This window comes from Musa acuminata, chromosome BXJ1-9, assembly GCF_036884655.1.
Source record: "Musa acuminata AAA Group cultivar baxijiao chromosome BXJ1-9, Cavendish_Baxijiao_AAA, whole genome shotgun sequence".
Lineage (NCBI taxonomy): Eukaryota > Viridiplantae > Streptophyta > Magnoliopsida > Zingiberales > Musaceae > Musa > Musa acuminata.
Window position 1 is genome coordinate 46,422,452 of NC_088335.1, and position 18,424 is coordinate 46,440,875.

General features: G+C 35.8%; 2 protein-coding genes across 2 annotated transcripts; both read left to right on the forward strand.

Annotated features, from left to right (window-relative positions):
- On the forward strand, positions 1 to 1,525 carry LOC103999123 (dof zinc finger protein 1-like). The gene has a single exon (XM_009420783.3). The coding sequence runs from the start codon at positions 195 to 197 to the stop codon at positions 1,284 to 1,286; it is 1,092 nt and encodes a 363-aa protein (XP_009419058.2). The 5' UTR covers positions 1 to 194; the 3' UTR covers positions 1,287 to 1,525.
- A 14,570-nt stretch (positions 1,526 to 16,095) lies between these two features.
- LOC135593847 (transcription factor HHO2-like) lies at positions 16,096 to 18,424 on the forward strand. The gene is made up of 5 exons (XM_065084157.1): positions 16,096 to 16,408; positions 16,508 to 16,728; positions 16,817 to 17,243; positions 17,578 to 17,654; positions 17,765 to 18,424. Exons 1-5 carry the CDS (start codon positions 16,198 to 16,200, stop codon positions 18,005 to 18,007), a joined length of 1,179 nt encoding a protein of 392 aa, XP_064940229.1. The 5' UTR covers positions 16,096 to 16,197; the 3' UTR covers positions 18,008 to 18,424.

The window sequence follows — 18,424 nt, forward strand, 5'->3', positions numbered from 1 at the left end:
CTCTCTTCCCTGCATATTTCATCCGTTACCTCTCCAAAGCAAAGCCTCCTTGGCTTCTCCCCTTCCCTCACATCAAGCCATCCACTTTCCTCAACCTTTGAAGCTTGTCAAAGCCAGTAGATTTCTTCTTTCTCTTCCTTTTTGTTCTACCTTTTACTCTACTTCTACTCGGTTCGCTTCCAAGCTCTAACACAATGATCCAAGGACTGTTAGGTGGCGTCGTGGATGAGAGGAAGATCTCCCACCCGGGAGGCCTTCTGATTGATCCCACCTCCTCGTCCTCTCCCACCTCTTCCATATCGTCCCAGTCTCAGTCCTCATCCTCACCCTCGCTGCTGGCGGGCACCGCGGAGCAGCAGCCGCAGCAGAACCTCCGGTGCCCCCGGTGCGACTCCACCAACACCAAGTTCTGCTACTACAACAACTACAACCTGACCCAGCCGCGTCACTTCTGCAAGACCTGCCGCCGGTACTGGACCAAGGGGGGCGCGCTCCGCAACGTCCCGATCGGCGGTGGGTGCCGCAAGACTAAGGCGGTGCCCGTCATTGCCGCGGCCGGGGTTTGTGGTAAGTTGGGCATCACCAAGGCGAAGCCATCTTCACCTGACGTCCTACTGAGGTCCGGTCTAGCCAGTGGGCTGGAAAATGAGCTTTCTTCGAGCCCGATACTGTGGCCTTCGCCACATACCTCCCACCTGTTGAGTCTTTTGAGGTCCAGCTGCGCCCAAAACCCTAACCCTATCCTTAGTTCTGCAACCAGCCTTAACCTCGGCTCTGCTCGAATCAAGGAGGACAGAACCATGCTTGGCTCGCACATGGTGGCCGAGGCAGGAGGCACACTAAATACTGCTCACAGCTTAAGCTTGGATCCACTGGGTCAGCTCGGGTTAAGCGCTTCACTGTGGAGGAACAACGACTACTCATACCAGCAACAGCAGCAGCAGCAGCCACAGCCACAGCCACAGCCGCGACTGACACAGCCACCACCACAAAATAACAACACACTGCTAGGTGACATACCAAGCTCGGAGATCCAAGAGCTGTACCAAAAGTTCAAGTCCTCGGCCAATTACTACAATCAGCAGTTGCAGACGGTAATCAACAATGTCGGTAGCTTCGATTCTTCTTGCTCTTCGGCTACTTCCATGATGACCACAGCTGGTGCGGTCACCACTGCTGCAACTCCCATCTTGGAACCCATCCCACACTCCGTCGGTGAGTTTGGTTACTGGAACCCCACCTTGGCATGGTCTGATCTACCCACTCCTAATGGTGCTTTCCATTGACGGAACTCACTTCTAGAATAGAGTTTGTGTTTAGGGCTTGTTCTTCTACTCCTTTTGTTCATGGTGTTGAGCTAAGTGATGAATTATAGATATGGATGTATGATTCTACTGTCACAGCTTTTCCTAGTCTTGCTTGTGCTGTAATGGGTTAAAAATGTGTGTTTTCTTTGTGCTTCCGGGTTGTATTGATCACATTGAGATCAGCTAAGAATTAGATATAATAGTTCCTTTCTTGTCTCTTTCAGAAGAGTATGTTTGATTGTGACAAAAAGAAGCTACGCTGCACACTGCTTTCATGTTGATGACTCAGATGATTATGTAGGGAGTGATTTAGTCTGAGGCTGTGTTGGTCTCAAGTCGGGAAAGAAAAGAGGAGATATGATGGGAGAGAGTGCTCGGAGATTCCTTCTTGTTGTTGTGCAGTGGGAAAGTGGAGGGCTAAAGAGGGAGATGGCAGCCTTTGGAAGGGGTGTGGCCTAAATGCAGCAGGTGAATTAGATTCTTCCCCCACCCAATACACTGCAGCCTTATGTGTGTGTGTGTGTGAGAGAGAGAGAGAGAGAGAGAGAGAGAGAGAGATGTTATAAGTATATCTACAACTTGTCCACTTAATCTTAATATGACATGACCTCAATATTTGGTTTTAACACTCTGATGAAAGCATGTGTTAATATTTGGATTATTTATGATAAATTGGATCCATGGCTAAGCTAATATTTGTCTTGTTACCAATATAAATCATACTAGTAGGAGGAATCTTTTGTTTCTCATGAAGCTTATGTATGATGAAATGAGAAGCTGATGTAACATATTGTTGAAATGAATGCATGCTAAATAACATAGAATATGAAAATAGTAGCAATATCTTAACCATTATAGCTGCAGTCCGATCACTATCACTGTATCTTTTAACGATCTTCGATTGATAGAATCAGAGTGTTCCTATATTAAGTCAACTCCAAATGTCTAATCTAATAGATTGATTGCATGTCAGATACCATAAACATTCATAAAAAGATTTTATAATAAATTAAATTAATCGGTTTATCTTTTCATTCCTTAATATCAAGATTTCTTTTGTATCCTCGCTTTCTTTTTCTTTCGAATCAATACCGAAGAAATAAGTCATGAGGTATATGTATTTTAGTTTCCAATAATTTTGAACAGAAAAATCGAACAATGTTTATTGCTTTTAAGACTTAATAAATGATCGACCCATTTCACAAAATACATGCATTACGCAAATTGTAAAGGAAAAAAAATTCATTTATTCGATCATAAAACTAAAATATTTCTACGAGCATCATTTACTTGTCGGGTGATATTATTATTTCTAATAAAAGAAGTTACTAATTTTTTTTCTTATTATTAGATGAGTTCATCTAGAAAGCAAGAAGACTATCACTTCTTTTCCGCAAGCTAAACCCTTGGGCTTTTTTATTAACCCAATGCAAATTATTATTAATGTATGAAAAATGGGTTCTTTTTGTATATTTTACTAATATTCTAAAAAATATGTTTCTAGAATTGAAATATATCGAACAAATTTCGTGGCCAAATTAGTTTCAATAATAAAAAAAAAGCACTTCCATGCAATCTTTTTTTTTTTTACAAAATTCATTACAAATAACAATTTACAACATTTCATACCTAAAAAATTTCATTCTATCAATTTGATTTTGCTCCATCACAAAAACCATTTTCCTATAAACAACCAAAAAAATTGTCGAAAAAGAGAGCCCATTTCCACGGGAAGTGAAGCCTGTAAAGCCCATTTCCTAGTGATTCAAGAGGCAAACCTGATGCATAATGTGAACATCCATTGTGATCCAAATCGCATATGATCTTGACTTGATCTCGTCAATTTTTGCCACAGATTCTTGCTGACTTCTGTCCATTTATTTATGTTGACACTATGGCGTTGGGTCATGGAATGGATCTTTTGACCTTTACCTCAAGTGGAGGTAAACCCAGCGTGGCATAGCTCATCTTCTCCTTGCTAGTTCGAACTGGTTTTCTAAGGGTATAAGCATAAGCATAAAGATTATAATTATATATTTATTATAGAAAATATATTTTATTTATTATAATTTAAAATTATATATATATATATATATATATATATATATATATTCATGTCATTTAGAATATCTTTCTTTTGATATACAAACATATTATCATCCAATTCGAAGAAAACAACAATACTGATTTGCAAAGAGAACAAGACTCTTTTTTTTTTCTCTCTTTCGTATCTTTAGTAGGGTCACTATAATCTAAGAGATGTAAATAGATTTGTAATCTCTCTTTTATATATAGTCTTTGTGGAGAATCCCTTCCATCGAGTTTATGTCTAATAAAAAAAAACTCATAATTAAACTTTCTTCCTGTTAGCTAATGACTTTAATCAGAATCCAATCAGAATAATAATATATTTTATATAATTAAATAGAAGCACATAATCTAATATTATTCTATTTGCCCATTAATTGAAAAGAATTCAAAATCATAATAAATAAAATAAAAAATTATTTCAAAATAATTTTACATAATTAAATTTATAAAAAAATTAAAAATATTTTATATATGGTCACAAATTTTATAAAATAACTCAATAGGTCCAATAAATACAATAATACTATATTAAGTCAAACTATTAATATGAGTCATGGATGTATATTATTAACATCATACTTTCTTTATGTACCACAATACTATTAGTTTTTTATGATATAATCTATAATAACTCATATAATTTATCTTATTAAGATAACATTGTTATTACATTCAACTATAATAAATATATATATATATATACATAATTATGAATAAAATAATAAAAATAAATAATTTTAATTATATAAGTAAAAATATCAATTATGATGTCCACTCAAACTTACATCATTATATCTTTTATGGATTGTTTACCGACCCAATTATAAAAATATATTCTTTAAATATCTTAAGTTATAAGGCGTTAGTAAATGGATCAACAATCAATATAATAGACTTATGTACTCAATTGACATTAGTTATTTATGAATTTTTTCTCTAACTATTAAGTATTTTATATCATAATACATAAAACTACTAGAGTAATTATTATTCTTAGAAAAGAAAGTTACTACAATATATCATGAAATATCTATAACAACTTAGCAATTGAGTTTAACAATATCAAGTCTTAGGACAAAATTTTTGATATCACAAAATCAACTTCTATATTCGATAATACAAAATTATCTCTTCAACTAATATAAATATGAATTCTAAAGTCAACTTTGAGTTAATTTATAGAATTAACATTTAAAAATCTTATCATTTAAAACTAATCTATTTTTTTTTTATATGTGAGCATATAATCCTTTATCTTTTACAGATATTTTAGTATTTTATTTGTAGTCTTTCAATATTTTATTTATGGGTAACTCTAATATCTACCCAGTATTTTTATTATTAAATTGATATTTAGTCTGATAAATATATAATAGACTTTCGTATTCATAAAAAATATTTTTTATTTGATTCTTTCTAAAGATATAATTAGGATATCGACCTTGATTAAATTTTTCATCTATGTTAATAGGTATCATTAGCTTAACAAAGCTATATACTAAATCTCTTCAAAACTCAATCAATATATCTTTTCTAGGATATTCCTAATAATCTTTTGAGATTTATCCCTAGCTATCTCAATGTCAATAGCATAGATTATTTTATTCATATCAATCATCTTAAAATTCTTGATGAGTAATATTTTAGTCTCATACAATAAGTAAAAATATTATCCGTACACCAATACAATAAACCTACTCAAACTAACCTTTAAATGCAAACACCAATTAATATCTTTTTTTAATTATGAAAGAAGTAATGGTTTCATAAAATTTTATATGCCACTATCTTTATGATAAAATAAAATTCATACCTTTACGTGAAAAATAAATATTATTTCATAAAATTTTAATATTCATGTGAATAACTACATAAATATCCAAAATTAATAATTAGAATTTAAGAACTACAAACAAATAAAAAATTATCAATATTTTATATAAGAAAGCTATAAAAGAATTCCATTATATATATATATATATATATATATATATATATATATATATAATTTCATATAAAACTTAAATTAAGCTATTTAACACTATTTAATTAGACAAGTCTAGAATTGAGCTCCTCAAATTGAGCTAATATATTTAGGCTAAAAAATAACCCAATTACGTCAATCAAAATTAGAGTTAACTAAAGTCAAAATTGATCAAAATGAAGATTCCATCAAATGAAGATTGATCGAGGTTAAAATCAGTCAAAAGCTTGAATTCTGATCAAATTAGGTCCAAATTAGGCTACAATCAAAATCCACTCAAGTTGTAGTCAAAATCAAATTGGATAAAAAATTGAGAATCTACCAAAATTGAGGTTCCCTTAAAATTAAAGTTTAATAAAATAAATATAGTTAAATTTTAAAGGGTCAAAATTGGATAAAAAATTGAGAATCTACAATAGGCCAAATTAAGACTTGACCAAGTAAAAATTGATCAAAAGGGTCAAAATTTATGTTTACCAAGTCCAAATCCGTCAAAATCGATCGCTACCCTAATTTTGGTCAACATGTGATTTTGACCAATGTAGACCAAAATCATATAATCAAGTCAAAATTAAGTTTGATTAGAATTGGACAAGGGGATCAAAATTGATCACATATGTCAAAATTAAATTTTTGATTGATTAGGTCAATAATGCGATAACCTCGAGACCAAATTATGATCAAAATGAGATTTAGGTCAAATTTTGATCAAATCGTATATGTCCTAGTTTGGTCTAACATCTTACTTTCACCAACTTAGGTCAAAAAAAACTTATGTGGAAATCCTTCAGGAAGCCGCCACCAATTATCATATCATCGCATAACCCTATCAAGCCTCACATTTGAACATCCATTGTCAAAGTACTATAGTAGCAAAGTTACTGATCCTACTTGTCATTGCTTGTCAACGAGCATTCCTACAAGGGCATATGAGCTTTGGTCGTCTTTGTCGACCTCCTCTTAGTACACCTTTCATGGTCAAATAACACTATCGTCCATTGCCCACCTGTACTCTACTTTAAGCTGTCATTGCAATTTGCTTGCTCTGAAACCCATAGTTACACCTTTCATCCTCCATGACATTCAGCAATGTCTATGTGGTTTCCTCTTCTCTATGAATTTCTTTCATAATGCCCTCTTTTATTGTGTCGTCATCCTATCATCGGCCTCTTCTTTATCACACTACAATCTAGGTTGATAGTGTCTTTTTTGTGGCCGACAACTCATTCCTACAGTAACCTATTAATGCCACTATTGCTCGAGTCCTACATCTACTACGACATATAGTGGCGCCTATGCTTGCTTGTCGAGCGATCATGCCCCAACGCAATTGTCAATGCTTGTACCACGTGAAGCATTGCTGCTACGTTATAAGCAACAGTGTTCCTGGTGAACCCCTTTGCTACCGAGGGGGTTGGTCATTGCAGTGTCCAAAACATTGTGACCAATGCCACATTGCTTTATTAGGACTACTAACTCCACCTTTACTCTAAAGAGAACCAGCAAATACAATGTCACCACAATATGTGAAACCACTATATGTAGCATTGTTGCTTTGCACAGATCCTACCATGATAGGGTCGATGACCAAGATAGGCCACGACCTTCGACAATAAGCTATTGACGTAGCCCATCAACCAAGATAGGGTAGCAACTAGGGTGGATGAGATCAATAAATAAATCAGATCATCCTTAGCAAGTGAACGATAATAATACAAAATAGATCAAATGCTTTCATGATCTAGAGTATTTGATTTCAAAATATGTTCTAATAACAATTGTAAACATACAAAATTATAAGTATAAAAATTATAATTATAATATTATGTAGAATATATTTAATGTTAGAATCTAAAATCAAATAAAAGAAGTTTTATATTTATGATGTATACATTTCTATGTCATTCGAAATATATTTATTTTGATTTACAAACACATCGTCATTGGATTCGGAGAAAATAACAATATCGATCTACAAGAAGAATTAGACCCTTTTTTTCTCTCTTCATACGATAATATAGGACCATTGTAAGTAATGAAATAGAGATCAAGAGAGATGATAATAGATCTATAATTCTTTTTATATATATAGTCCATAGAAGAATAAATAATTAGAAGAGTACATCTAGTCAAAATTATCTATAATAAAAGATTTAAAATAATTAAACTTTTTTATTCATTAATAACTAATTACAATTATAATATATTTTATTTAATTAAATAAGACCGTATATTCTAGTAATAAATTGCAGGCCGAGCACCTGATGTTATACTTAATTGATTCTGTTCTTGACGGTGCTTTCATTCAGTCGTGCTTGATGGTGCAGTGATTGGACCGAGAAGAGAAGGAAGCAATGCGGATTCCATTCCACGTGAAGTGGGTCCTTAGTGGAATCAGGAAACACATTTTTCCTTTCAAGAAAGAGGAAGAGAATTAGTAACCTCTGTGCGTGACTCGTGCAGACCAAGTGTTCGATAAATTCCCCTCTCACATCAGTGGTGGATTTTGCTACTCTGTTTCCCTTGTTTGGTGGATTTTTTTGCTTATACGAGCATTTCTGCATTATCTAACAATCATATAGAGTCGATCCACTTCACTATGTGAATTCCATGGCACAGATGGGACAGAACATTGCTTTCAGATATCACGTAACTTGTGCATGCCACTTCAATAGCTTCCATAAGAAACAGATACCTCTGTACTGTATAGGAATAGCTTCCATCAGAGAATTAGGCTTTCTTGTTTTCACTAGAAGCCATTGCACTCCACAGATTTCACTCCATTCCTTGTCACCATAAAAGTTTAATCCTTCATCAGTATTGTGACAGTGATGAATTCATGTGAATTCTTGTCTCTTTTCCTGCTTCAAATGAAACATCATCGCTGGTTATGACCCTAATGTAGCTTGAGGAACTGCTTTTACCATTTCCACTTAAAAATGAGAGTTTAATTATGCGAACATTTCCCATTTTGCACTTTTTTTGATAATTTCCTTCAAATATCTGTCGATGCCTCCTTGGTTGAAATATCTAATAATTGGATGCAGATTATGGCAAATAATGCTGCTTTTCATGACAGTCAGCAAGAGCTTGTTAAGATCTCTGTATACTTCTCATCCACCAGCGTAAAGAATAAATGAAAAAAAAAAGACAGAATATGAAGGGATAGAGCTGGAAATTATAGTACAAAAACTTCAAGGTGGGGGGCAATGATAGGGTTGAGGAAGATGATGAGAGCCTCAGAGGAAAAGTCAAAAGAAATGTGTCATTGGGATGAGGTTGAACCTACCTCTGGTCCTCACACAATTGATTGTTTGGATTCCTCTAAAAGCCAAACAGTGTTCAGAAGTCCCAAAAGTGGAAGTAATAAAGTAAATCCACTGTCTCATGGCTTATGCATTGTCATACCAGGAATCAAGTCAAGGACTCAGGTTGGTTCCCTCCACTTTTGACATCTCACAAGAGTACTGCACTATATTATGAAATATGGATTTGTGTGTTAAATCAACCTCTAGAATTCAAACTATACTGATTAATTTTACTAGGTTAATTGTTTCTAACATGGACAAGGTGGTATCTTTGTTTTCCTTGGTTTTTATATGGAAAGTTTGATATATGCTTGCCAATTTGCCCATTTTATTTGCATGAAAGTGGACTTTGGTGTAAGACTATGTCTTTTCATTAGATGTGAATGAATTCAATCTACCCACAAGGAAATAAAGAGTGGAGTGTAGATGTATTCTCTTTTTTTACTAATAATTCTATGGACATATTACTAAAGCTCTGTGATGCTCATCAGACTTTTTGACTAAGGGTGGTGTTGACTGTGGAGAAAAAGTGATTGAGCATGGAAGGTGAGACTGAAACATCACCATAAACATGAAAACAGATAGGTTGGCCACATCTACCAAACTTTTCTTCTTGTTTGTTTCTAATTTTACAGATAGATAAAGATCAATCAAATGATGGAGAAAGCTCTCTGTATGTAGCTGCCAGTATTATGGAACCAGAACAACCTGATCTGAGACTTGAAAGTTCCACAGCTTGACAAGTAGATTAGTAGGGTATGATGATTACCCTACAGGAGATGTTAGAGGCTCCTATTGAAGGATAAATGATTGTTTCTATTCTGTAATTGTACTCTTTTGTGATTAAGGACAAGTGATGATTCTTTGAGGACAATTGATTCAATGGTCTCTGGAAGGCATGTCTGACAAAATTTCTTATAGCATTCATAGCTCTGAGGGCAAACAGTACCATGCTTTGATGCCTGTTGCCCAACCACTGCTATTCCCACTTCAAAATCCTGAGAGTAAAAGCTGATGATAGGGGTTGTATCAGAGTGATTGCACTCCATAAAACAAAGAACCTTAGACAAGTGGCAGGTACTGGTTGGTATAGCTAAATGCATTTTACAATGATTATTATATTCTATTTTTATTACATTTAAAAAATATATATAATAACCAAAGCATATAAGGGTTAATTATTTTTTATTTATATTACAGTAATTACATAATATCTTGATTAGTCATATATCGAAAATGAATAAGATTAAAATTGATTCATAAGGATCAATATAAATATTTTAATTAATAATTTAGATTAAAAAAATTGATGAATTAATTAAATTATCAATGATATTAGAGTAGACATAATATTTAGATAGATTAGATGCTTATGGATGAAATCAGAGGACTCGGGGATTACAAGTTAAATTATAACTTTCCAGAAAAATTATTTTTCATTGATAGATTATATTTATATTGTACTCAAAATTTACATAATTAATTAATTATCTGTGGTGAAAAAAAATAAAAGATTTCCGACCCCACCACATCTGAGACCCTGGCATACTTCAGAACCTGGCCTGAAGAAGGATTGAGACATCCATAATGGTAAGGGGATTCCCTATTAAATGGAGGACAACCATCTAATACTCAATCAACTAGACCACACTTGAAGCATGTCCTTGTCTTCTTGGACATATCTCATATTCTGTGCAGAATCCATTTTTAACTGATGGAATGACAACCACCTTTCCTTCAACATGTTACAAACCTCAATTTCCTTAATGGACCTTGTAATGGTTACTGTGCCATGCAAATTGACCTCACAGAAACCAGTAGAAAGTTTCAGAAGGAAAAGCCACTTATGTGGGTTTAACCATAATTAGTCTTTGCTATGGAAACTCATATAAGCCAAGGAAACAGAAGAGATGTCATGCCATCATCCACCCTACTGGAAGCTAGAAAGTTCTCACTTTCAATCATGGGGTTGTCAACTATTCTTAGGGTCATTAACAATATTATCTATTGAATGGGTTGGTCACCAATTTTTTAGGATGAAAACTTGACCTTCATGCTGTAATTACTCATAGACAAATTTGCATATATATATATATATATATATATTCATTAGTTAGCTATTAGTATAAATTGACATTTAAATATTTTTCTAAAAATCAAGAAACATGAATGGTCAAATAAATAGTGAAAGTTGCAAGGGATAGATATTTAAATATATATATATATATATATATATATATATATATATATATATATATATATATATATATCTTTAATCCATTGGTAACTATGGATTTTAAATCTGAAGAGGTAAATATGAAATTTCCAATATTTTAAAGGATAAATGTGCAAAAACTCTTGTTGATGAGGAAGTACATAAAAGAAGCAAGAGGCCACACAATTACATCCAAAAAAATACTGTACACATTATATTATCTGTTCCCTTAACAGTATGTGCATGCTTTAATTAGGAGATAATTTCCAAACTTTGATTGATTTATTTGGACCACACCAATTAAACGTGATGTTGAAATTGTGTGGTCACACATATTTGTGAATGTATGTATAATGGGATAATGCAAAAAAAAAAATCCAAAAATCATGTAAATAAACAAAAAAAGTATGAGAAATACATAAATAATTTTTTGGATGAAAAAGACTTATAAAAACTATTAATTGGATGGTATGAGCCTTAATATATATATATATATTTATTTATTTTTATTTATAATAAAAAAATATTTACCCTTTTTTTCAAAGAAATAAAAGTAATTTTCATTATAAGATGAAAAAGAAAAAAATAATTATATTTATTATCCCTCTTATTCTCTTAAAGTGTTCGTTCCATCTCATCATCCGCCTTCATTGTCTATGGTTTGATCATTCATTTCTTCAATTAATTATTTATCCGGTAAATATGAACCGAGGCGACTTCGTCCTCATTTTTCTCTTCTAATTCTCAACACAACCGTTTGATGTTTCGCCTTTATCCAATGCGACAGTGGGAACGGAGTGCAGAATTAGCTTCCGGAAAAGGCTGACAAAGAGGCGAGAATCCCGGAGGGAAAGTTTCCGGGACCCACCCGGCGAGAGGCGGAGGCAAGCAGGGAAGCGGCGTCGCGTTGTCCCCGGAATCTCTCCGTGTGTGGTCGGCGTGCGTCCGCGAGAACGCGCGCGCGGTGCGGGACGAGGCCGCCCTCGATGCGGCGAACCGAGGCGAGTGGGCCGCGTCATCCTGCCTGCCTCCGCCGAGCGTCCTGGCCCCACCCAGCACCCACCACCGATTCAGGAACGGTTCATCAAAATCCGTTCATCCCACTCTATCACGACTCTTAAAGGCAGTAGGCGGGTAGCACGGATCTTGAAGCAGCGGAGATTAAAGCACAAACGTAACTTATAGCAAATGTTCTTTTATCCTTTACTATACATTTTTAATAATTCTCAAGTAATTTACAGCCCTTATTTCATTCTTTTGTAGAACAGCTCGTCTTTCTTTGGCTAAGAAGATGTAAGCGCGTTGACTTTTCAACGAGAAGAGCCGGAGAAGGTTGACCATCCACTTGTTCCACAACAAAGAAAGGTGTAGATATCAAGAAGATGGCATGGGAATGGGGAAGGAAGGAGGGAGAGTTTGAGCTATTTTTACCCATCATAGAAATAGTTGGCCTTAGCTTGATGCGTGAACAATGTCCACTTTCTCATGTTCATTTAGAATGTGTCATAGGGTCATTCTCTCTCTCTCTCTCTCTCTCTCTCTCTCTCTCTCTCTCTCTCTCTCTCTAATCGGCTGAAAGATATAAGTACATGAAAAGTTAGTCGATGGCCCAAATTAAAAGGCACGTCAACGTACATGAGGAATATTTGGATTCTTATATTTTAAAAAATTATATTGATATCACTATAATTATAAAAGTTAAATAAATAGATCCATTTATATTAATGATATTAATTTTATTAATAAAAATATAAAAATAAATGATAAAAAGATAATTTTAATGTTCGATGATGGACGACGTTGGTGGTGGCGGACGACAGCATCGTTGGTGTCGAGACCGACGTAGTTGCTCGATCGCCTTTGATGATGATAAGGTATGTTCTGATCGCGAACCTACCCGCCTTCACGAGGAGTGTGCCGTCGATCTCATTGTTACTTGTCACGTGTTATTTTGCATTTGCATTCATGTTGATACAGTTGTCAAGCGATAATTGCATCAATGTCGATGCAGACGATGGTGGTCGTCATGACATATATGACAAAGATGGTGACCGTCATGACATATATGACAAAGATGGTGGTCGTCTCACTACTGACCTGTTGGGTGGATTCCAACCTCGACTCGTAGCTAGGGTCGTTGGAGCTCCTATCACTCCCTCCACTACTATGTTAGTTCCGTCACCACCTCTTACCGAGTGAGCCTTTCGTCGCTCGACAACTACATCGGTGTCGACACAGATACAAAACAATATTATTTTATATTTATGTTGGCATTGATGTAGATGCAGAGCGGCAAAAGGGTCACTTAGCTAGAGGTAGTGTTAGAACATACATGACAACAGGGGGAGTAGTAGGAGCTCTGGCGACCTAGCTTCAGGTTGAGACTAGAATCCACTCAACGGGTTAGCGATGGGGTAGCCACCATCTTCGTTGTAAACATCGTAATGGCCACTATTATCTACGTCGATGCCGATGCAGATACAGATCGACTTGAGGTGAGCGGCGATGAGGTCGGCAACGTGCTTCTTGTGGAGGCGGATAGCATTGTAATGAGAGCGAACCTTATTGTTGTTGAAGATAGCTAGATAATTGCGTCGACATTGATGTCGACGCTAGCAACATTGTTGTCCACAACTAAATATTAAAATTATTTGTTTACTATTTTTTTTTTATATTTTTATTTATAAAATTGATATAAATAGACTTAAATATTTTACTTATAACTATACGGATATCGATCTAACTTTTTAAAATATAAGAATCGAGACATTAAAAATAATGTACGGTGTACGGTAATACGTAATTAGCCCAATATAACAACATATGTGCACTACTTTAAGAATACCTATTATATCAACTTTTCTATGAAAAAATAGCTCAAATTAAATTAAAATTAATTGAGTTGAATTTAAATTTAGTTAATTAGACTCAATTACTCGAACCAGAAAAAAAACCCTAACCTTTTAACATTGTTATTTGGTAATATAATGATAAGTTGGTAAGGTAATATTTTATCTCAAATGGAATCTAGTTAGCTACTTAGGTATTTGAATTAGCGTTTTAACTCGGCTTGAGTATTCATTATTAAAATAAATTAATATTATTTTTAATTAAAGAATACTTGAATACAATTTAAGGAGGTCAGAAAGGATAATATAAATATTTCAAGACATCCAACCAGTTGTCATCTTTATGTGACTGATCAAATGGTGGATTGATGCTAATGTGGTTCATAACTGGCATGATAATTTTTATTTACCTAATAACTAGCTTTGTGCCCATGCTATGCATGGCTTGTTGTGTACTACTACCAAAAAAATATTAATTAAAATGCCTCAAAGTCTACATTGATGAACAGTCAGGTTCATATTGGCAAAAGATGAAGTCAAGATGAGGATTATTTAAGTTTTCGATGCCAATGAACAAAGTCTAGGTTACATTATCGATATTTGTGATCATTGACTATAAGAGATTGATTCATGTATCTATCTATATATGTAGATTGACTCTTACATGCCTTCAAGATTCTGATGAGTATAATATGATGATTGGCTGCTCTCCACTTTATTAGAACACATTGGATTCCAAGAAAAGTCCTTTGGGACTTCAATAAGGATACATTCCTCATGCTTTTTTTACAAAATAAAAAGAAAAAAAATACATGATCACATGATTAGTTTCTATGATCTTAAATACACACTTAGAAGAATTCTCGGTAAGTTTACATAGTAGTTTTTGAAGTCATATTTTCTTGATATTCAAGTTTATCATGCTTATCTTTTTATTTTAAAAAATAGGTTTTCTACGGAGATCCGAATTATTCTGACTAACATAAATTCAATCCCATCATTATAAAATTTGAAAAAGGGTCAATATATACGATCTTATCTTTAAATACATAGAAAATTATTTTTATGACTCAAATCCTAATCTCATATTTAAAATATGAATCAGTGAACCATAGTCTCTAACCTTGATCGACATACATAATTTTATCATTAAATATAAATTTTATTTTGAACATATTTAAAATAAATTTAGACGATAAAATCTAAGTTTAGATTTGAGCTCAGGTGATGGTTAAAAATTAGAATAATAATTATATTTTTCTTAGATTAATTAAAATTTAGAGATTAATTATTTTCTTTCTAGTTGAAAATGTGAGGCCCAATAAGAGGAATCTTTGATAGCTACAAGATTTTTGTCAAAATCTCTCTCTCTCTCTATCTCTCTCTCCCTTCCACATCCTTTCCACATCAAGGAAGGGCACCACTCACCCAAATCCTTATCAATCCAACCCACAGAATCAAATTCTAATAATCTCCTCTAATCAATCAAATGCTTCCACCAGTTGAGTGTATTTATTTTCTTTTTCTTGCATGCTAAAATGTTGGCCAGCAAATAACAATTAATAATAATAAATCAAAAAGGGAGGAAGAGGAAAAGATTCCCCTCGGCAGGCGAAAAGCCTGCGTCGGATCCTACCACGTGGCGCGATCCTATTCCGTGGGGATCCGATAAGTCTCGTACGCGACGCACATTTATCGGCTCGGACAAGCTTTCGCGGCCACCTGATTTCCCTATACTGCCTCTCACATTTGCACAAAATAACCATAAAGCCATTCCTCGTGATCGTTGTATGATAAGGATCATATATCGTGTGACAACGATGTGTTGGAAATATGTTTGTTGTGATCACCTTACGTAGAAATTGGATGCATTATTTTGATTGCACTGTCTTGATGAGATTGATGTGATATGAATAATCTCTAACGTAATTCTCAGCCTTGGAGTAAAGGAGAGAAGATGTGAACCGCATCCAACGCCGTCTTACTTGTCCTACAAGTAAAATTAATATAAATAAAAAATAAAAGAAATTAGAATCAACTCTACTTTACTGTGCATTCGTTCCCGGAAAAATCTCCCAAACTCACGCCACCTCCAAAAAATAAGAGAAAAGGGAAATTAGAATAAAAGGAAAAGAAAATAGAAAATGGAATTAGGAATAAGATTCCGTGCCAACTCGGCGAGTCGGACCGCCGCGGGAAACGGGACGCGTCACGTGTTAGGTACGCGACGACTCGAGCCCGATACTACTCCGGTCTTTTTGTGCCCCTCGCCCGGTTCGCCTGAACCGGACCTTTTCCTCCTCTCTTTTGCGCTGTGTTCTATATAGAACGGACGTCCCCTCTGTTTCTCCCCGTGGCTGGCTTTTGTTCTCGTTCGCATCCGGGCGAGAGATCGAGGGAGAAGGAGAGAGGCGAGAGGAGGAGGGGCCGTGGGGGGCCGGAGATGGGATCTGCGGTGGCGGATGTCGTGCTGGACCTGAATCTATGTGCCGTGAGAGCCGTCGGCGGCTCACTCAAGGAGGCGGCGGCGCTCGAGAGCGGCGACGGTAGGGTGGCGAAGCTGGAGGAGTACGTGAGAAGCTTAGAAGAGGAGAGGAGAAAGATCGAAGCTTTCAAACGCGAGCTCCCTCTCTGCATGATTCTCCTCACCGACTGTATCTTTCTTTTTTTCTCGTTTTTAGATTTTTCTGGGGTCGATTATGGTTTAAAAATCGAATCTTTATGGTTTTAGAACGAATTCTTTTGGATTGCAGTGATCGAAGGTTTGAAGCAAGAGCTGAAGCAGTGCCGGGATGGGAGGCCCACGCATGTCTTCGAGGAGGTCATTCCCGTTAAGCATAAGCGCGAGGATGAGGGAAGGCTGAAGCCGGAAGCAGATTGCAAGGATAAGATGAGCTGGATGAGCTCTGCTCAGCTGTGGAGTGTTAATTCTCGAGAAGACAAGAGCGACAGTGATAGGAACGTCACAGAAGAGGTATAAAGAGGCAGTTTTAGAAGGTGTTCTCTTGGATTAAGATTCTCGTTTCCTCTCTCTCAAATGGATCATTTGGTTGTGATGTCAGAGAAATGGAAGCCGGGATCAGCGGGAGGAGAAGGAGAAGGAGGATAACTTGTTCTTGGAATCCACGAGCCGGAACGGCAGGGGCGCGTTCGTGCCTTTTAAGGGCATATCCGGCCCTAAAATCAAATCAAAGGAGGAGACGAAGACCACGGTGATGCTGCCTGACCTCTCCCTGCTGTCACCTGCAGGCAACAGCGCTTCTTCCCCTGTTTCTGCCACCGTTGAGGGCCACCCGGTTGGTGGCTCGGGCTCTAAGGGCGTCGGTAGAGCTCCGGTGTCAGCTCCGACGATCTCAGGTGCCCACCTCAGCTTGCAGGTGCAGCAACAGCAGCAGCAGCAGCAGCTTCCGAGGAAGGCGAGGCGGTGCTGGTCGTCGGAGCTCCATCGCCGGTTTGTCCTTGCTCTTGAAGAGCTCGGTGGACCTCAAGGTTAAATTAAAATCTTATCTTTCTGTAATATGTACATAATTTTATTCCATAATTCATGAGGAAGGGAGAGATTTTAGGTAATATTTTTTATTTCATTTCTATATAGGTAGAGGAAAAAAAATATGGTAGCACAAATCTGAAATAGGCAGCTTAATCTCTTTTAATATTGTGATAGTTCAATCTGAATAAAGCTTCTCTTCATAAATTGTGGTTATAGGTCAGGCACTTACAATTCTCCTTAATATTCATCTGATCACAGTTGCATTTTGTGCAGTGTTTTATCCTTTAATTTTCTCCTTTCCCACTGATCTGATTGTAACTGTTCTTAATGCAGTGGCTACTCCAAAGCAGATCAGAGATCTGATGAAAGTTGATGGTCTCACCAATGATGAAGTGAAAAGCCATCTGCAGGTGGTTCCTAAATTCTACATCGATTGCGTCATGACTTCCTAATTCTTAATTATCATGTCCTTATGATTGTTGTGGTGGATTGACATGAGAATCTTGTTTTCTATTTTCAGAAATACCGACTGCATACTCGAAAGATGCCTAATGCTACATCTTCTATTAGCCAACCGGTTATGGTTATGAGAGGTTTGTGTGTTCCTGATGAGAACTACACTACTTTACCACGGAGTGCTTCCCACTCTGGCTCTCCTGAAAGCCCTCTTCAGTTATCTAATTCTAACCATGCGATCTCTGCTAATGCTGGAGATAGCTGTGAGGAAGTAGATGAGAAGTCAGAGAACTATAACTTGAGATGAGAAAATTTTGCCATTGAACATAATTTACAGGATGCTTTTGATATATGAGAGGTACAACCCGAAGAGAGAATTTTAGGTGCACTTTCAAGAGACTGACATAATACTTTATATGTATATAGATATCGGGGTCTTTGCTGATATAATTCAGGGCAGGATCTGGTCTGATTGGATTATAATTTCATGTTTAAATGAAAAATGGGGGATAGTTTTTGTCGAAGAGGAGTCCTAGGCCTCCTCACATGAGATTTTGGGCAGTGTTGCACTGTTAGTTTTTCCTCTTTAATTAACTTTTGTTATTGGATAAACTGAGGTTTGTTTTGACAATGCTGTGCCACTTCCCCCTAGAATAAAAAGGTTCTGCTGGTTTTGTACATGATTGGTACTCAAATTTTGGCCAAAACTTGGTCTGTTCAAGTT